The 21,842-nt window shown below is 43.2% G+C and overlaps 1 protein-coding gene across 1 annotated transcript in view; it reads right to left on the reverse strand.

Annotated features, from left to right (window-relative positions):
• Positions 1 to 1,754: 1,754 nt before the first annotated feature.
• The window catches only part of LOC139546787 (SH3 domain-binding protein 4-like), a 59,786-nt gene continuing 39,698 nt past the window's right edge, over positions 1,755 to 21,842 (reverse strand). The window contains exons 4-5 of the mRNA XM_071355568.1: positions 4,586 to 4,774; positions 1,755 to 3,089 (exon numbers count right to left, since the gene is read on the reverse strand). Coding sequence (XP_071211669.1) covers positions 2,865 to 3,089; positions 4,586 to 4,774 — 414 coding nt within the window. The 3' untranslated portion in view covers positions 1,755 to 2,864. The remainder of the gene's footprint in view (positions 3,090 to 4,585; positions 4,775 to 21,842) is intronic.

Below are 21,842 nucleotides of genomic sequence, written 5' to 3' on the forward strand. Positions count from 1 at the left end.
GTGGTTCTTTAGAAGTCTTCGAACACAGTGTGAGTGTGTAAGGAATAGCGATGCGGGGTGGAAATGTCACTGGCAGCCCAATCAAAGTCGGATCTTTCTTAGCTTTATTTTCACAACCCAACTGTGTTCCTTCTGTTTTTTCCCCTCATAAAATGTGACAAAAGATCTGTTAAGATTAAAACTAGGCTGTCTACAGAGATCAGACGTATTTCTTGGAAATATAGTTGTTGTTCGATGGATAACGTCTAAATAGGAAAGAGGTAATAATGACAGAGGGAAGCTATCATCAATTGTATTGCTTTAGCTCTTCTTCTCACCTTCATTTCTCTGTTTCATCTGTGTATCCCTTTATCCCACTGTTAGTCCTTACACTCAATTACCTGCCACCTCAAGCAACATATAGATGACACTGCAAGCCCCATAAAATCTGCACTTTGATTGGATGTGTTTCCTGTCTGGTCACCACAAAGGGCCACATTTAGATCAGAGCTATGAGAGAGGGTGAGAGACAGGGAGAGAAATATACAGAGAGAGAGAGTGAGCGAGAGATAGTAGCAGGGGTGGAATTAATAAGGGATCACACTTATCCCTCTCAAATGAGAAGAGAGTATATGGGTGTGTGTAAGAAGTAAGGAATTATGTTTTCATCCCTCAGATCTGAGCGTCCAAGACAGTAATGATCTATGCATTTCCATTACTCCATCAGCTCAGACTAAAAGCTTAACATTTATGTCCAGAGTCACTGGTTAGACCCAAGACACGTCTAAAACTGAGCAATCTCCATACTAAGCAAAATAAATGCTATGCTAAACATTAGCATGAGGAGCTAAATCACAGGCAACTGACTAATAACAACTCAACACCAAGTTGGACAAGAGTCATTTCAAAACACCAAGACAAGCTTAAACTTGACTCCCAGTGGCACACCAGGAACTCCCATCATTTTATGGATTATCCAAGATTAAACACACATTTAGAAAGTGCATACAGAAAGTTGGCTGTGCTATGCGAAGTGGAAAAGTGTATTTTCCCTGCCATTGCCCGGGGGAGCTCATTACCCACCCTCAAAGCAGGGTTTTGATGCATGTCTGCCCATATTCTGTCGTAATTAATTCCAGTCCTTTTGGCTTTTTTTCTCCTCCATTAATCTGTGTATTTAATTAAGGCCCTCCTTGCTTTTATGGGACACGGAGAGACACCCCTCGGAACCGTTTTGCTGGAGCTGTAAACGGTTTCATGGTTGCTTCAACATCAGACGTATCGAGTGATGGGAATGCTTGGCAAAGCAGAAAGTTAGATAAGCAAACCGGCTGCTGGAGGTCATCCAGACTGAAACATCCCCCTTCCTCCTCTTTTCCATACGTGTCTCTATCTCTACCTCTTCCTCTCTTTCATGGGAGTCTATCTATCCTCCTCTGGTGTATTTTGACCTCTCTTGTCTGTATCACCCAGTTAGCCATTAGACAAAGGGAAGATGAGGTGAGAGATTATCTCCCTGTGTACCAGTACATTTATTTTGTTCTCAGCAGAACATGCTGTATTCTCTGGGATGTTGGGTGGTCTGCGCAAACTGAATGCTGATTAGAGACTAAACAGAACCTGTCACATACCTTTCTTGTAATTTTCTGTCTCTTTAACATTATTTGCGTGCTTGTAAGGCAAAATGTAAATAAAAAAATGCAAACAAATCTGAAAATATGGTAAAATATGGATACTGCGGTAATAAATCCAATTATTCAGAAATCAGCATAATGAATTGTGTATAAATATTTACATTTTATTCATATTATTCTCCACAAAAGTATGCAGTCAAAACGGATGCAAAATGTGGATGAACATGAAGCTAGCTATACAGTACTCATCACTGAACACAACACATACAGGGGTCAAAACATATACATAATCTTTAACATAGAGTTAGCATTGCACAACAGTGGTTGGACATTGAATGAGGCCATCTACAGTAGCTATATGTAGATCCATATTAACTGCTGACAAGCTTTGGTACAAAATATCTTAAAAAAGGAGTAAAAAAAACAACGGCAGGCATTTAAGGTTCCTTTTAAAAGAGCGTTAAAGAGGTGATAAAGAGGTGAGAGAAGAAGCAGAAAGACTATTTGAAATATACACAGTTCTCAAACAAATGAGTTGAAATAAAAACATGGACCACAGCTGGAGGAAACCCTGAACAATAAGAGTGCACGTTCATCTTAACAATTATAAAGCTTTATAAATAAACATATTCAGCTTGTTTGACACACGTGACAAGACTAAAGAACATGGATACCATTTCAAAAGTTTATTCTCTTAGTAATGGGTCGAGTCCACAGTTATGAACGGAAGGTGTCAAAGAGTCTTAAAAAAATGTGGTGCCATATTTAGAGTAAAAAAATACATACTATGCCAGGCAGTGACAATTAAAATAGTATTTGTGAATACTGAGACTGTAGCATTGTGTAGTTTGGCTGGTGGCAATACGAAGTGAGGGGGGCAGTCTAGTGCTCTCGTCCTCCTGGGGGTGAGAGACTGAAGGCAGATTCGGAGGAAGCAGGACACAGCGGGAGCAGACAGACAGGCAGCTGTTGTGCAGAATCTCCAATACAAACAGGGAATAAGGTATGTTCTACATTTTAGGTAGATATGCAAAATGATCCAGAGGGGTGGGGTCAGGGGTTGGGTTAGGATGGTGATCGACGTTGGAAGGACAGCAGAAGACGGAGTCTATAGGTCCAACTCAACAGTATAAAGGGGCTTTCTCTCTTCCTCGTTCTTTTATCTATACTGATGGGAAAGAGATTGAAAGGGGAGGAGACAAGTTGCAACCTGTGAGGGATGACGATGGTGATGATGATGGCCAGTTTGGTCTAGATGGCACAGTCGTCCTGAGAGGCGGAGCTGAAGGCGGAGCTCCGGAGCATATCCAAGCAGTTGACGAGGATGAGCGAGCCCGTCAGGTGTTTCCAGCGCTTGGTGATGGGGCTCTTCATCTTGTCTAGGCCCATGTGCAGCTCCTGGATCACGTCCCGGTAGCTGTCCCCGATTTGGGCCGCCCACGTCAGCAGGAAGTCATAGGCTGGCTTCCACATGGCCTACACAGGGAGAGAGTGAAACAGAAAGAGGTGGAGATTGAAGCGAGCATATTTAACTGAAAGCAGATCACATGGGACTTCCATGCTGTTTCCTGATGTTTCTATGGTCATAATTATGTTGTTGGCGTATAGCCTAGTGGTTAGAGTGTTGAACTTGTAACCAAAAGGTTGCAAGATCAAATTCCTGAGGTGACAAGGTAAAAAAACAAAAATATGTGTCGTTCTGCCCCTGAACAAGGCAGTTAACCCACTGTTCCTAGTTCGCCATTGAAAATAAGAATTTGTTCTTAACTGACTTGCCAAGTTAAATAAAGGTTAAAGTAAAGCAATTGCACATGAGAGAGCTTGCTAAACAGCTCAATGAAAATATAGGCCTAGTCCCGACACATCTATGGTTGCTAGCTGGCCTTTCATTCTATAGGTTAGGTTGCCAAAGACTTGACCCAGTCGTAAAGTATTTTTTGTTCTATATCCAGTCGTTCATTCTAAATGTTCCATTGCCATGCTGGCGGGCAATGCTCTTATCCCTTGCTAGCTAGCTAACTATGGTTAGGTCAAACAGCTAGAATAACCGCAAAGTAGCTGCATTTGCGTTTGTTGAAGCTGTTTTGGATACATGTATAACAACGAGCTAATGATGCGTGATTTCGCCTCTCGTCGGGACACTGTTCAGAGGAGCTAGCCAGCTACAAAGCTAACGCAATCACTTCAAACTGAAACTGGTAAGACAGCAAACTAGCTGCATTTCATGTCATTTGACCTGTTTTTCTATTGACATTTATTTGTATATATCCATAAAAAGTATGCTGATTCATGATTTCGACTGGCTGAGAAAAGATGTCTGTCTCATCCTGACATTACTTCTCAATAGGACAGTGGAGATCGAATGTCAATATTGAAACAATGATGCAAATGTCGAGAGACAGACAGCATCGTTTGTACAACCCCCCCGTTGTTGCAAACCAAATGTTAGGCTAGACGCAAGGGGAAATAATGTGTAGATGCTTTTTACAGTGTAGATCAAGATAATGAATTGACTGGCAGGGCTGATGGGACAGTAGCTGCGCAGGGATTTCTCAGATGGAACAGAAAACATTTTTGTTCATTGGCCTACTCGTACTAAACATATTTTTTTGTATGGTTTAGAACACGTCTCAACCAATCACAATGCTTGTTTTGACCAACCCGTTGTAGAACACACAGTACAGGGAGAGATAAGGTCAGAGGAGAATGAGGGGTGGCAATTGAAGACAACGTATTGAACAGTGTGACAATAAATTGCATGCCATGTTCTGACAGTTTAATTTACAATGGTCATGGTTATATGGCTGACATTCACTGTATATCATTCCAAAAGTATAATTAAAAAATGAATAAGCATGTCACTATCTATAGATCGCAGGTAATATAATTTCAAACAGCTATGTCTAGTGTTCCATTTTTCAATTTGGTTGCCAACAAAGTTTCAGTAGGATCGTGCCATCCAAACCACTTACCTCATTGTCCACTACTCCATTCTTGTTTCTGTGGGGTGCCTCATATGCATCCATCTGCAGACGGGAGACCTTGGCCAACCTCTCAGCCAGCTCCCTCCATCGACCGGCCACCTCCACTGCTGTGGTCAGCAGGACAAAGTCCATCACCAGCCTGGCCACCAGGCCCTGGCAGTCCATCTTCAGCAACGCCTGAGAAGGAAGACAGAGAGACAGACTGGTCAGGATAAAAAAATAAACACACTGTACATTCTTATCAATACAATTCCATGAAATGACTGGCTCATAGACAAGGAGACGCTGGTCAGGACAGGATAACATACAAAACCCACATAAACAAACACACAAGAACACAAGAATAAGAGCCCATGAAACATCACATTGTTCCCAAAACATCCTATTTTCCATAATCTCAAGTCTGTGTCATTTCTTCAGACGCATTCTAGAAGGCCTGACGGGAACTGAGCCGCTAAGCACCACCTCACCAGGAGGGCTACAGCATTCCAAGGCCATGCAGGCTCCAACTCTCTGGCTCCAGCTTTGATTAACTCAGCGATAGGCAGGGGAGCTGAGCAGGGGACTACGTGCCATTATGGAGCACAGCTAACAGCAGGGAACCAAAACTACACTACTTCAAAAGGAGAAAGAGAGACATTTGACTGGCTCGTGTGGCTTATGTTTCTGTATGTCTAGTTTGTTTGGAGTGTCATCCAGACCAATCCTTCACCCTTTAACCCCCCCCCCCACCATGTCTTGTCAAGTTGGGGTGAAACTAAACTATGCCTGTGTGCTCATTGAATCTGAAAACACTATGGAATATTTTCAACGTAAGCACAACCTTACATTGAAAATGAAGAGAATCATAGGGCAGGACTGAAGTGCTGCACACGAGTACATTTGCAAAGTCAAATGCAGCCACACAAACAAATGCAAATACATGAACTCACAACAAACCCATGCGCACACCAAAGAGCCTTCCCGTAAATGATACTCGGCAACCACAGAATACATGGTTAAACACAGTGAGCTTCTCTCTGACTAGCAGACTCAACAGAGCCAGGGAGAATAAATGGGACATTAAAGTGCAGCCAACTAAAGCTCTGATTGGGGCTTTAGTTCCATGGGCAGGAATGCATGGAATGACAGGAAACGGGCAGGGAGGGGGGTTGAGGAGGTGAAGGAATGTGGTGATGCTTGTCTCTCTTACACACACACGCGCACACATACACAGGAGGATGAGATAGTGTGCTGGATGCCTGGAGCTCCTGTTAACAGTTAGCCAGGAATGCACCGTTTCGGCCCAGATCAGAGTAAAAAAGCAGAGGGGATTTCCACTTCAGCCCAGACTACATTATATAATCTGATTATTTCTGCTAAAGCAACATGGAGTTCATTTCCATTTTAGTAACTATGCAGACATTCTTATGCAGAATGATTTAGAATAAGGACATTGAACGATCCCATCTGTGTGCATTTGTTAGTATGTATTTCCGTACTTGTGTTTCTGTGTGCTTGTGTATGTTGTGGAAGGAAGAGTCCTAATGAAAGATAAGGCTTCAGACAAGCACCTGCTTCCTCTCCGGATAACAGCAACAGGAACTCCCTGCAGAAATCAAGGAGAGTACTTCCCATGTCACCTCCAGTTAGATCCCGACACAGCTAGGAGTCGTGCTAACAGACAGACAGACAATGCTCCACATATAAAACCAGTTGACTGTACAAACAGCGCACACAGAGAGTAGTTCAGTGCTGACCTACTACACTGTCTGCCTGGGTTGACAAAAGCAAATACTTCTTAAGATCTAGGTGAAGGCCCTCTTCTGACCACAAAGCTAACAGCCTGTTACTGGTTCATTAAGGAAACAGTCAGGAACAAAACAAACATTCTTAATGACATTCTTATTAGGTTTATATTCGTGAGTTGAACTCCCGCCACACAACTGCGCCATCACATTATAAACACGTCATTCGTCCTTGTTAGAACTGAGAGATGGATAAATCATTGACAGAGCCAGTAAGCCCATTCCACTATGCTCCGCTCCCATGTGCCTCTTTGTTCACCTCGCACTGTTAATACTGCAAGCTCCAGTCAAATTACAGGGTAATCTGTGCCTGATCCCTCCCCTTCACTGTGACTTGGTGCTGAACTGTGAAGGCTGCTGCCAAGTATTACCAAAGATTATGAGGGCAAGAGCGGAGATCCAGAAATTACATCTATTCACACTAAGGGTTGGATGTAGTCGTCAATATGTCAACTGTTGAGGGGTGAGGGGCTGCATGGATGTGGGGTGAGTGTTTATGATCACAGAATATAATGAATATAGCAAAAGGCTTTAAGACTGAATAGGAGACGCAGTGTTACTACTGTAATGACGCATGAGACACTTGACATGTCATAAATTCATGCTGTCAAGAGTCGTATGATAACCACGTCGGCATTGTGACCGGATTCAAGGAAGTTTGAGCTAACTGCCATTTACACAGCTTTAGGCCAAAGACCATCACAGACAGCTGAAGAGGAATTATAAACTGGGTGGTTCGAGCCCTGAATGCTGATTGGCTGACAGCTGTGGTATATGAGACCATATACCACGGGTATGACAAAAGATTTATTTTTACTGCTCTAATTACGTTGGTAACCAGTTTATAATAGCAATAAGGCACCTCGGGGGTTTGTGATATATGGCCAATATACCATGGCTAAGGGCTGTGTCCAGGTACTCTGCATTGCGTCATGCATAAGAACAGCCCTTAGCTGTGGTATATTGGCCATATACCACACCCCCTCGTGCCATATTGCTTAATTACACACTGAGTATACAAAATATTAACAACACTTGATCCATGACATAGACTGACCAGGTGAATCCAGTTGAAAGCTTTGGTCCCTTATTGGTGTTACTATTTAAATCCACTTCAAATCAGTGTAGATTAAGAGGAAATGACAGGTTAAAGAAGGATTTCTAAGCCTTGAGACGGATTGTGTATGCGTGCCATTCAGAGGGCTCCCGAGTGGCACAGCGGTCTAAGGCACTGCATCTCAGTACTAGAGGTGTCACTACGGGGCGGTGCACAATTGGCCCAGCGTCGTCCGGGTTTGGCCGGGATAGGCCATCATTGTAAATAAGAATTTGTTCTTAACTGACTTGCCTAGTTAAATAAAATAAAAAGAGGGTGAATGGGCAAGACAAAAGATTTAAGTGCCTTTGAAAGGGGTATGGTAGTATGTGCCATGCGCACCCGTTTGTGTCAAGAACTGCAATACTGCTGTTATTTTTTTACACTCAACAGTTTCCCGTGTGTATCAAGAATGGTCCACCACCCAAAGGATATCCAGTCAACTTGACACAACTGTGGGAAGCATTGGAGTCAACATGGGCCAGCATCCCTGTGGAACACTTTTCGACACCTTGTAGAGTCCATGCCCGACGAATTGAGGCTGTTCTGAGGGTAAAGGGGGAGTGGCGCGACTCAAAATTAGGAAAGTGTTCCCAGTGTTTGGTATACTCAGTGTATATGCTGTGCTTTTATTCTCAAAATGTCACTGAGGCACAAGGGATTGGTGTTTGTGTGTGTGGGTGTTTCTGCATGCGACTGGTTTAGCTAAATGTCACAAAGACATCAATGCATCAGTGCATAGAGACACTGCATCTTCTCAACTCCATAAATCATCTCACTGTCAAAGTGAGAATGCAACTCTGTCAGGCATATTTCTGAAAGGGGCGGGCGTGCGGGGTTGGATCTCTGCGGTGTGCGTCTTTACACAGTGTGAATCAGTCTTCGAGGTATCGTCTTCTAGCTGAAAACAAAGTGTATGAAAGCAAGATCTAAGGATAGCTCAGAGTGATCATTGTCAGGCTGAGAACTGAGGGAGTTCATTTGATAAATGTGATGCTTCTTGAAGAATAGCAATATATTGTCTCTCCAGCCTCCTCATCCTCCCATTCCTTGGCTTTGTCTACACTTCCATCTTTTCCCCCTCTCTTCTATCATCTCGCTCTCCATCTCCATTTATGTCTGAAAGGTTCCCGTGTCGCTCTTCCCATCTTAGCCACTCACTCTAATCTGTATCTCAGTCACAGTCTTGCCCTCTACTTCAGGGGTTCTACTGCAGGGGTCCGCGGCCAGATCTCAAAATAACATTTCATATCTATTCTACCAACAGACGAAACACATTTTGGCTAAAGGATCCGTAGAATAATTTGAGGGTGTAATAAAATACAATGAAATACAATGTAATATTATTAATCTACTCATATACTCTTAACCTTGGGAAACATGGGACTGGGAGGGTCACATGGGATATTGGTATCCACAGTGCTTCACCAATTATACATTTTTCAACCAGTTATTAGATATTTTTTTACCTGAATGCACTGTAATTTAAAGCTAGAATCCTTAGTTGCTACATCCATTTTTGGTATGGCATACCATGATATAGCCCATTTATTCTTGAAGAACATGATTTATAAATGCCTCATGAGCTTAGTTCAACTGTCCTACCCAATCAGAACCCCCTAAGCAGAACCAAAAATATAACCCAATGTTTGTAAACAATGTAAATGTAAACAAACAATAACATTTAGCAATACCTGAAACATTGCTAAAACTATAATTTTAATATTATGGATGGTCAGTCCTTGCATCCATAACCCTGTCTATGAATTTGAGAGTGGTTACATTTCTCCAGGCCCATCCCTCAGCTTTTTTCAAAACAGAGGCGTGTAGAATTAGCTTAAACTGCTAAATGTTAACTCCGATGCCAAGAGGTGGGCCATTAAAATGTTCCTTCGCAGCGCCCAAGACTTGGTTTGTCCTGCCATGCACTGCCAAAGTCATAGTAAAACTTCTTGTATGCTATTTTTTTCTCACTGGAGTTATGAGGGGGTCCCTGGTGAATTAGCTATTACAAAAGGGGTCCCCGGACCCAAAAAGTTTGAGAACCCCTGCTCTACTAAGTTCTACTTTTCCCTTTCAACGTGTGCTACTCTTACTGTTTTCCTGTTCTGGATACACAAATCCACCTGATCGCCTTTATACCCTCAACCAAACAGTCTGCTGAGCTGAGCTGAGAGAATTCTGGGTTCTTTTCGTGACACTCCGCCCTCTGTGTGAGCCTCGCCCATTCTACCCAGACTGGCAGAAGACGAAAAACACACAAACAACGTGTCTCCAGAGAGAGACAGATATGTAGTGCTGTCAACTGTACCAGCACAGCAGTTGGCCACACCCTACTGCTGAAGGAAGGAGGAAGGGAGAGTGTTGAGCAGGAAGTGAAGAACAGAAGATGAAGGAGTCTAGGGATGCAGAAAAAAAACCGGGGTCTGTGTTAAAAAATGGCAACACAGAGCTAACTGCACATGATCATCCCGATGGCCGCTTTCAAAGTCATCTTCCAGAAATAGATTGTTATTATTACTCCCAAGTGCTATCAACTGCAGGGATCTCTCGCTCTCTCTCTCTCCGCAAATAATTCAAAGCGTAGGATGAGGATTAGGACTCGGGAGGGTCTGCTACAGAGTTGTGTGCGTGAGTGCGAACTAAATCCCTCTTAGTGCAGGACACAGTGGGGTGCCCACCCGCGCACTTTAGAACCTCCTCCAGATTTTTCCTCTTTTTCCAAATCCTATTTGAGGAATGGGTGCAATGGTGGCTCAGAACCCATCTTAAAACTTAAGTCAGTATATATACACAACACAGTACATAGCACACTCACTGGCCTCCAATTCACGGCCCAACAACACCAGACAGAACAGGCAGCTCTGTAGAGTGTTTCTGCATAGTTGTCTGGTCATAGCTGAGTTGAGGTAGAGGGGCTATGTGAGGGGCAAGGGGAGGTGGTGTGGAATGCAGGCGCCTCTTGGTCCATAACTGGCACTTCTGTTTAGTCTCAACAATGAGACAGGAAACATCTGTGGGGCAACGATCCTCCACAGAGACATGTCTTTGCCCACATCCATCAGACGCCAAACGCGACGGCCACTACACACAGACCTGTAGTCCTCAGACTGGGGTTGATACAATCCCACTAAGAGTCTAAAAGACTCAATACACACAATAAACAACAATATGGTGTTTCTGCTTATTTTAGTCTCTCAGTCAGTGACAGGGCTGGATGTTTGATGTCAGAGCAGAGATTCCAAAGCTGGGGCTTGATTTCATACATACAGTAAGGCAGGTCTGACAAAGTATGAGTGAGAACCTCCATCTCTCTATCTCACAGAATATTGGGTTCTTTCTATTTGGGATTACATAAAACTGCCAGACAAAACAAAGCAAAAGAGAGTATGTGTCAAGTCAACCCTTGGGAATTGTTTAGGGATTAGTATTGTGCTGATGATCTTGTCCTGCCCTGAATGTTAAAAATGTTGGGAGACATAGCTGAAGAAGCTTAATGCTGAGGACAATTTACAGTTTAAATGTCACGCCCTGACCTTAGAGAGCCTTTTTATGTCTCTATTTGGTTTGGTCAGGGTGTGATTTGGGTGGGCATTCTATGTTCTTTATTTCTATGTTTTGTATTTCTATGTTTTGGCCGGGTATGGTTCTCAATCAGGGACAGCTGTCTATCGTTGTCTCTGATTGGGAATCATACTTAGGCAGCCTTTTTTCCTTTGGTGTTTGTGGGTAGTTATCTTTGTTAGTGGCACTAATGCCCTGTTAAGCTTCACGGTCGTTTCTTTGTTTTCTTGTTTTGTTGGCGACATTTACTATAATAAAAGAAAATGTACGCTCACCACGCTGCACCTTGGTCTCCTTCCAACGACGGCGGTGACAGAACTACCCACCACAAACGGACCAAGCAGCGTGGTAAGGAGGACTGGGTATGGGAGGACATCCTGGACGGCAAAGGATCCTGGACATGGGAGGAGATCCTGGCCGGAAGGGATCACCTCCCATGGGAACAGGTGGAAGCAGCAAGGAAGGCGGAGGCAGCTAGAAAGGGGGCCCAGCGTTACGAGGGGACACGGCTAGCACGGAAGCCTGAGAAGCCACTCCCCCAAAAACATTTTGGGGGGCACACGAGGAGATTGGCTGAGTCAGGTTGGAGACCTGAGCCAACTCCTCGTGCTTACCGTGGGGAGAGTGTGACTAGTCAGGCCCCATGTTATGCGGCTCTGCACAGAGTGTCTCCAGTGCGCACTCATAGCCCGGTGCGCTATATTCCATATCCCCGCATCGGCCGGGCTAGAGTGGGCATCCAGTCAGGACGGATGGTGCCGGCTCAGCGCATCTGGCCTCCAGTGCGTCTCTTCGGTCCAGGATATCCTGCGCCGGCTCTGCGCACTGTGTCTCCGGTGAGTGTCCACAGCCCAGTACGTCCTGTGCCAGCACCCCGCAGCTGCCGGGCTAGGGTGAGCATCCAGCCAGGAAGGGTGGTGCCGGCTCTACGCTCCAGACCTCCAGTGCGCCTCCTCGGCCCAGTATATCCTGCGCCGGCTCTATGCACAGTGTCTCCGGTGCGCTCTCACAGCCCAGTGCGTCCTGTGCCAACGCCCCGCAGTTGCCGGGCTAGGGTGAGCATCCAGCCAGGACGGGTTGTGCCAGCTCTGCTCTCCAGGCCTCCAGTGATGATCCATGGCACGAAGCCTCCAGTGATGATCCATGGCACGAAGCCTCCAGTGATGATCCATGGCACGAAGCCTCCAGTGATGATCCATGGCACGAAGCCTCCAGTGATAAGTCATGGCACGAAGCCTCCAACGATGGCCTCCAGTCCGGGGTCTCCAGCGACGGCCTCCAGTCCGGGGCCTCCAGCGACGGTCCCCAGTCCGGAGCCTCCAGCGACGGTCTCCAGTCCGGAGCCTCCAGCGACGGTCCCCAGTCCGGAGCCTCCAACGACGGCATCCAGTCAGGAGCCTCCAGCGACGGTCCCCAGTCCGGAGCCTCCAGCGAGGGTCCCCAGTCCGGGGCCTGCAGCGAGGGTCCCCAATCCGGGGCCCGCGGCGAGGGTCCCCAGTCCGGGGCCCGCGACGAGGGTCCCCAGTCCGGGGTCGGCGACTAAGGTCCCCGCACCAGAGGCGCCTCCAAAGTGGGGTGAGCCAGAGGTGGAGCGGGGTCTACGTCCCGCACCAGAGCCGCCACCGCGGATAGATGCCCACCCGGACCCTCCCCTATAGGTTCAGGTCTTGCGGCCGGAGTCCGCACCTTTGGGGGGGGGGGGGGGGGGGGGTACTGTCACGCCCTGACCTTAGAGAGCCTTTTTATGTCTCTATTTGGTTTGGTTAGGGTGTGATTTGGGTGGGCATTCTATGTTCTTTATTTCTATGTTTTGCATTTCTATGTTTTGGCCGGGTATGGTTCTCAATCAGGGACAGCTGTCTATCATTGTCTCTGATTGGGAATCATACTTAGGCAGCCTTTTTTCCTTTGGTGTTTGTGGGTAGTTATCTTTGTTAGTGGCACTAATGCCCTGTTAAGCTTCACGGTTGTTTCTTTGTTTTCTTGTTTTGTTGGCGACATTTACTGTAATAAAATAAAATGTACACTCACCACGCTGCACCTTGGTCTCCTTCCAACGACGGCCGTGACATTTCATTTCATCTAGACTCAAGTGCATTTGGCTGAAATGGTGAAATCAATAGAGCTCACTGACCGCCAAGCGTTAATGTGGTGATTATTGCACACATACTATGCAAGTGGCCTTTTTGTTAACACAGGATGCATGTGCAGTTTAAATGCTTCCATAATGTTAGGACTTACAAGGGCCTTAAACCTTACAAGGATGAGGGGGATAAGGGACAGGTTAGTAAACTGATTTAGAGGCTTTGTCATTTCCTTCCTATGTGTGAGTCAGTAATATAACAAATTACACAGCGAAAGAAATACAATACATTGTTAAAAGCAGTGCACAAATATGAACTTAGACTGGGTTACAGCAGGTGCATACATACACACACACATTCACTATGCACACAGCCAGACACGCAAATGTGTGCAAAAAGCAGTGGCTAGGGCTGTTGTGGTGACCGTATTACCGCCACAGCGGTGGTCACGAGTTATGAAGGCAGTCAAATTCCACGTGACCGTTTAGTCACGGTAATTAGGCTTCTCCAAGCTCTGATGCTGCTGACGGTCATTAGTAGCCTACCAAACTTGATAACTTCATGGTACTCAGCACTCTATTGTCCCTCTAATCACTTTGACATCAATACAAATGTACTCTAAAATCTAATTAAACACTTAATGCTGCGCAACATTTCAATATGCTATGCAATTGCGCGAGAAAACAGAGTGATGGCCTCTACTAAAAAGAGGAGGATCAGCTTTCTTTAGGCTAGGCCTACTACAGTGCATTCGGAAAGTATTCAGACCCCTTGACTTTGTCCACATTTTGTTACATTACAGCCTTGTTCTAAAATTGACAGTGCATGTCAGAGCAAAGACCCAGCCATGAGGTTTAAGGAATTGTACGTAGGAAGGGTACCAAAACATTTCTGCAGTATTAAAGGTCCCCAAGAACACAGTGGCCGCCATCAGCCTTAAATGGAAGAAGTTTGGAACCACCAAGACTCTTTCTAGACCTGGCTGCCCGGCCAAACTGAACAATCGGGGGAGAAGGGCCTTGGTCAGGGAGGTAACCAAGAACCCGATGGTCACTCTGACATGGCTCCAGACTTCCTCTGTGGAGATGGGAGAATCTTCCAGATGGACAACCATCTCTGCAGCAATCCACCAATCAGGCCTTTATGGTAGAGTGGCTTGACGGAAGTCACTCCTCAGTAAAAGGAACATGACAGAACGCTTGGAGTTTGCGCAAAGACACCTAAAGACTCTTAGATCATGAGAAACAAAATGATCTGGTCTGATGAAACCAATATTGAACTCTTTGGCCTGAATGCCAAGCGTCACGTCTGGAGGACACCTGGCACCATCCCTACGGTAAAGCATGGTGATGGTAGCATTATGCTGTGGGGATGTTTTTCAGTGGCAGGGACAGGGAGACTAGTCAAGATAGAAGGAAAGAGGAACGGAGCAAAGTACAGAGCGATCCTTGATGAAAACCTACTCCAGAGCGCTCAGGACCTCAGACTGGGGCAACGGTTCACCATCCAACAGGACAACGACCCTAAGCACACAGCCAAGAAAATGCAGGAGTGGCTTCGGGGCAAGTCTCTGAATGTCCTTGAGTGGCCCAGCCAGAACCTGGAGTTGAACCCGATTTAACATATCTTGAGGGACCTGAAAATAGCTTGTTAGGATCTGCAGAGAAGAATGGGAGAAACTCCCCAAATACAGGTGTGCCAAGCTTGTAGTGTTATACCCAAGAAGATTTGAGGCTGTAATCCCTGCCAAAGGTGCTTCAACAAAGTACTGAGTAAAGGTTCTGAATACTTATGTATATGCGATTTCAGTTTTTTTGTTTTTATAAATTTAGTTTTTTCATTAGGGAATTTTGTGTGTAGATTGACGAGGGGAAAAAACGATTTAATCCATTTTAGAATAAGGCTGTAACGTAACAAAACATGGACAAAGTCAAGGGGTCTGAATACTTTCCGAATGCACTGCATATTTTTTTCTCAACTTACGTAATATTAAGCACATTGCTTATATTTACAACAGGAGTATAGTCTACCTGGCTGGCATGAAAATAAACCACCGGGAAAAGCGTCTCCCATTCGCTATTTAAGTGCATAGATGACATGTATTTTTTCCCGCTGCCCCCGTTTCGATAATGGTCCATTCTGAATCAAAACAAATTTCACACATATATTATTTAGTATATGAAAAATCAAGATGAAATCAAGAATAGTCTGATTGGTGACAATATTAGCCTATGACTTGTGAATTATATATTATCACTTGTGAATGATGCCAAGCATAAGAAACAATGGCTTTTTTTGCGACTTGTTTGAATCATTGTCACACACCTCATGTAGCCTAGCCTATAGCCCTATATGTTTTAATAAGATTTGTATCACAACTAAAATGGCAAAATAACTTCTTAAAAATTAAGCACATTAATCCACTTTACAAGGGGTGTAGAGCCCAACTGGCATGCATAAGCAGCACGTGAGTTTCAAGTTTGGGGAAGATAATTTTCACCATAAAAATGCACCTATAATAAAAGCATTACAGGCATAATTGCATTTGCGGTCACTTTTGATAATGTTTTTTTCCGCTAATGGAACATTCGCGCTTATGGCGTACTACCATGTGTGCATTGCTGCGCTTATAATGTGAAGAAATACCCTAATCAACATTTTAAGATAAACGTTCTGATCTGTTGCGTCAGCCACATTGCACAAAAACGGTGCTGATGCTAGTGGTTGTATTAATCTGGGACTAATTGCATACCACAACTGTCCCAGACTATGTTTGGAATATCTATTTCTCGCACAGAATAGAATAGGACAACCTTTGTACTATGGGGGATAGTAGATTGACATAGGCTAGTGCTTTAGCTGTTCGTTAGGCCTACTCATCTTTTTGGCTGACGAAAAGTAAATGTGGACAGTTCTTCCAATATCTTCAATATGCACCTCGGAATTGGATAAGGATGCGTGCTCTGTATTTCACTACCAAAGTCTACTGTGAATCTGGGGTCTTTGTCAAGTATACTCCCTCTCCGGCGCTCTTACGCGCACCAGCATGTCATCAGACTCATCTGGACTCCATCACCTCCCTGATTACCTTCCCTATATATGTCACTCCCTTTGGTTCCTTCCCCAGGTGTTATTGTTTCGGTTTCAGTTTCATGTCTGTGCGTTGTTCGTGTTTCTTGTTTTCTATTATGTTTCGTTTATTGATTAAATGATTCACTCCCTGAACTTGCTTCCCGACTCCCAACGCACCTGTTACAGGCTTGTTCTCCAAAGCCTAGAGGATTGTATGTATGTAACAGGAAGATAATACTTTCTGGTTGTGGTCGGCTTAATTATCAGGCTCAAAATCTGTTTTCTTTTTTGTTGTCAAATGTAGATTAGACTGAACTACAATTAGTACTTGATTAACCCAGCTCTGAATTATACATCCATAGCTCAACTTCTACACAATCAGTCATGGGCAAATTAGCTAGATCACAAAAGCATATCAGGGCTGAGTCTTGAATGAAATAAAAATGCACAATTAACAGAATGTACAAAACATACTTTATCATATGTGGTGATTAGATAACCTCATAGGCATTGCATGTTTCATTAAAACAAAGTTCAATTCACAAGCTCGCTGCTAGAGTTGGATTTAACATGGGCACTGCTGTTTTGTGGTTTCGCAGCAGAGTTCAATGTGTTCACCATTACCATATGCAAAATAATTTTCCATATATTTGTTTTGAAATAGAAAGTGTTAATTAATTGTGATTATGCTTCAATAGGCAATTACTACAGGCAATGCAGTTCTACCAACTAAGAAAGGGACAAAAGGGGGATGTGGAGGGGGCAAATTAGAGGAATCTCTCTCTATTTGGGATGTGTGGATATAGGCCCATGCCTAACACTGCTGATAATTCCTTTCTTCCTGAACAATGAGAGAAAATGTGCATGCCTTCAGATGCTCAAGCACAAATGCTGTCATCTCCCTCTTTGAGGCGCACACAATATTGTTGATTTCCTTTGCATCTAAAAATACACTCTTAGCTCTCCGTCAAATGGTATGCAAGCGAATCAGGAGGGATTATTTTCAGTATCAGAGAAAACACTTAATTGCCGAGAGACGTAGAAGACGGTAATTCAATTGACAGCCACATACTAAGCCCCAGAAGACCGCAATTGAAGCCCACCACAGTGTAAGTAATCTATTGTTTGGGGGATAAACAGTTGCAAAAAAATTCAGCACACAAAACTCCTCTAGAAAAACCAGGGTGAACAAGCAGCAACTGTTTTGTTATTGTTGTGCAGACAGGAACAGAGGTTACCTACATTGGATTAGCCTAACCTAGACATCTTTCCTCATTTGTGAAGCTGGATAGGTGGGTTGGTGTAGACACACTGGTTGCTAACAGTTATCCATCCGGTATGCGTTGGTTCCCTTCTAGCCTGCCGTGGAATGTGAGGATAACTTATCCAGGCTTAAATAACACTAACATCCTCTCAGTGGAAGGAAGTGGATTCTAACTTTATACTGCCCATTTCAACTCTTGTTGCATAAGTACCAAATAACCTTGTGTGAAGTTGTTTAGATAGCAGTATTTCCCATAAATAAACTAAAAGAGTGTTTGTTAATGTCTTTGGTAGTTATTCATCAGGAGTGGTACAATCTATGCATGCTGGATGAGTTGGCTCTAAGTATGCCACTTAATTTGTGAATACTTTTGAATTCTGTAATGATATCAGTATTACTGGTTGCTGCACCATCGCTTCCAAAGGTCCATCCAATGAAGTGCATCCTATTTGCCAAGATGTTCTATGTACATTTGAAAAGGGAAAACACACCCAATTAATAGTACTGATTGTATCACATCATAACAAAGTGTACATCAAACAACTGAGTCTGAGAAATGGGAAGTGTTGTGGAGGACATGTCTTTATCCACGACGGACTCGTCTTTATATATAGTTCTTCTCCACACTGAAGCTCTCCCATGTCTATAAATGGTTGTAATTGGTGTTTACAACTCGACGTAAATTATATAGTGCTTATGTTCCATCTTACCTCAGAGCCTGTTCTATTATTACCATGACCTCTAAGAGACGTCAACAAAGGAATGTTATTGAAAAAAAGAAAATCATTATATTGGCACTGAGAGCGAGTGAGGCTGACGTTGCGTATTCTTTCTCTTTAAGTTTGTGAACGTTCTTACACAACACATACTGTTTCGAACTTGGAATGATATTGACACGCAGATGACAAAAATCGATGATTTCAAATCAACATCACATCTCAGAGGTTGTCAACACTTTGAAACATGAAGGAGAGACTACATATTGAAAATAAATTCAATTTTGGTCTGTATAGAAACTTATTGCAGGGCCTGCTGCCAATTTTGCCAAAAGCAATACTGGGAAATACTGAATGAACCTGTCTTGAGGACAACATCTTTGCACACAATAATGTGAGAAAGGGAAACAGACAGACAAGGGTTGGGTTTGCAGGAAAGTTTCCAAGTCAGGCCCAAACCAGATGGTTTCTGGTCTATTGGTGGGTGGGGCGAGGCTACAGTGTTAATGAGAGTCTTGACACGCCAGGGTCACCAATGGGGACAGAGCCGACTGAATAATGCAGATGTTTAAAGATGACAACAAAAGTTATATCTGGTGTGTGCCCTCTCTTCCGTCTCAGTCAGACACATTTGAGGGGAAACCGTCTCACTTAATATCAATGTCATTGTTACGGCGTGACATGAATTTCACCTATCAAAGAGAACAGAGAGCAAAGTGATACTCTCTGCACTCCCTCAGCAACATGAGGTAAAGAATGGTCCTCAGATATACTGCTAATCCATACAGTATGACATGCTTCTATGGCTCTATTCTTCAATCATGTTCAGTGTTTCCTCTATATTCATTTAAAAGCGTCAGGGACGACTAAAACATGATATAAAGGATGTAGAAAAAGATAATGGAGCTACAGTATATATTTTTTTTAAATAAGATCATCTTTAAGAACTAACAATCACCAAAATAAAAACTAGACATTCAGGGAGAATCTAAAATTCAAAAAATGTCATGGCAGATACATATTGATTTCTGTTATAATGTTTGAGTCACTCAGAAAGCATAAGAACATTGCAAGCCATGGTAAAATGTGTAGAATTGTAGGAAATTAGCTTTAAACCTGTAAAATGTTCTCTCCACCCCATGGTAAAATGTGTAGAATTGCAAGAAAATAAGCTTTAAAAAAGCAACATTTTGTGTTTGCGTCCAAGAGGGCTTCTAAAACCACGCCATTGGCCACGCCCACTACCACGCCCTCCCCGCTAACTTTGCAACTGCTGCTGAAAAACATCCTAGGGGAAACACTGATGTTATGTCACGTAGCATTCTCGACACCAGCGGAGGCTGCTGAGGTGAGGACGGCTCATAATGGAGTGAATGGAATGGTATCAAACACATGGTTTTAATATCTTTGATACCATTCCATCCAATCCATTCCAGCCATTACACTCAATTCCAGCCATTATGATGAGCCTTCCTAGCCTCAGCAGGCACTGCTCGACACCATCTACAATGGTCAAAACACTGATTATGACTTCCAAAATCAAACCAAGGACTTTTTCATAATTTTTTTGACAGTATTGTTGTATTCCTGTAGGTTTTGATTTACACATTATGACTAGAAATGAAGACCGAGCATTATCAACGCAGGCTGAGCCATCATTTAGATTTACAAATGCAGCACATACAGTATCTCTAACTCAATGTATTCGAGACAGAGGTGTGGGTTTGTGCTGTGCCAAAATATTCTGCTGCTCTCCACAACTCCCTAGTCCCCATAAGACCCTGATGCCCACGCAGCACTTATTGACTGCACACTCAACAGAATTAGCCCACTGGACCATAGCCTCAGGCAGCTGTAAGTAGATAAGGAACCAAAGCCACGACTGACCTGAAAAAGACCTAAGCTAGACACACAAGTATAGAGACAGATGCAGGCACAGCGCACACACAAGAGCAAACACAAGAAACAAATATGCACACTAGAACAAACAAAAGAAACGAAAGTGCTAAACACATAACCTAGGTTTCCATCCAATTGGCGACAGATTTTCAGGCAAATATTATAAATATGCGCACCAGCGAAGCGTTTTTATCAAACCGCCTTGTTGCGGATAAAAGGCTGTGTGTGATGATGAAGTGCACATAAAGTTACTTTTGTGGTTAAATTCCCATGTACGGAATAACAAATACTAGTTAAATGGGTTTCCATCACATTTTCAACTCTACTGATGGTTTTGTCCCCAAAAAATGTGTTATATAGCAAACGTGCCCGCTCTGGTCTTGGCACGTGCACTCTAGCCAACAACTTGCAGATACAGTGTGGGTAAAGCCTACATCTGCGTTTCCCAACTCCAGTCCTCCAGTATTCTCAACAGCACACATTTTTGTTGTAGCCACAGACAAACTCACCTGATTCAACTCATTGACGGCTTGATGATTAGTTGACAAGTTGAATCAGGTGTGCTTGTCGAGGGCAACAACAAAAATGTGAGCTGTTGGGGATACTTGAGGGCTGGAGTTGGGACTACATAATGAGATTATTTGTGGACAAATAGAGCAAGATTTTTTTTATGTCAAATGGCAGCCAAGCATCAATCATCATGTCATCAGAATAAGACACTCAATATTTATTTGAAAGACTCATCAACCTAATCACCATGCACTTTCATCACCCTGTGAAGTTCATCAGAACTTATTTAATATGTAGACTAATAAACTGCATGCTTTCCCGAGTCGTAGTGGGAGGACGACACAATATCATTGCTTGACTCCAAATTTACTTTGATATGATGGTTATTTTATCAATATTTGAGCATAAAAGCGTTACCACTACCATTTCTCGTATAATTAATTTTACCGGCACAAAAATATTCGACATTGACGAGAGTATTTTGTGTTGTTGACATTTGGAAAGTTTACCGGCAAATTAGTTGTTTCCATCAGACCTGTCGTGACATTTTTCTTTCAGACATGTACTTGACTCGCATAAAAAGGTTGGATGGAAACCTGGTTATAAGCAAACAAAAAAGTTAATCACGCAAAAAGAAATTGACAGATACAGACAACCATTTAAGACTGAAGCCCAAACAGATAAAATTTAACTAAAATATAATAATTTCAAACGTTGCTTACATTCGTATATGATCACGTCTCTCTATTATGCGTGGGAATACTTGGGAACAGATTTCCAAAATTGAAATCCCTTAATGCTGATTTGCTGGTGTTTTTAAAAGTATTTTATGTCCAACAATAATACAAAAAAGTTGTGTGTGTGTATTTATATATAATATATATACACTACCATTCAAAAGTTTGGGGTCACTTAGAAATGTCCTTGTTTTTTAAAGAAAAGCACATTTTTGTCCATTAAAATAACATCAAATTGATCAGAAATACAGCGTAGACATTATTAATGTTGTAAATGACTATTGTAGCTGGAAACGGCTGATTTGTAATGGAATATCTACATACAGTTGAAGTCGAAAGTTTACATACACCATAGCCAAAAACATTTCAACTCGTTTTTTCATAATTCCTGAAATGTCATCCTAGTAAAAATTCCCTGTCTTATGTCAGTTAGGATCACCACTTTATTTTAAGAATGTGAAATGTCAGAATAATAGTAGAGAGAATTATTTACTTCAGCTTTTATTTCTTTCATCA

The sequence above is a fragment of the Salvelinus alpinus genome, chromosome 20, assembly GCF_045679555.1.
Source record: "Salvelinus alpinus chromosome 20, SLU_Salpinus.1, whole genome shotgun sequence".
NCBI classification, from domain to species: Eukaryota; Metazoa; Chordata; class Actinopteri; order Salmoniformes; family Salmonidae; genus Salvelinus; species Salvelinus alpinus.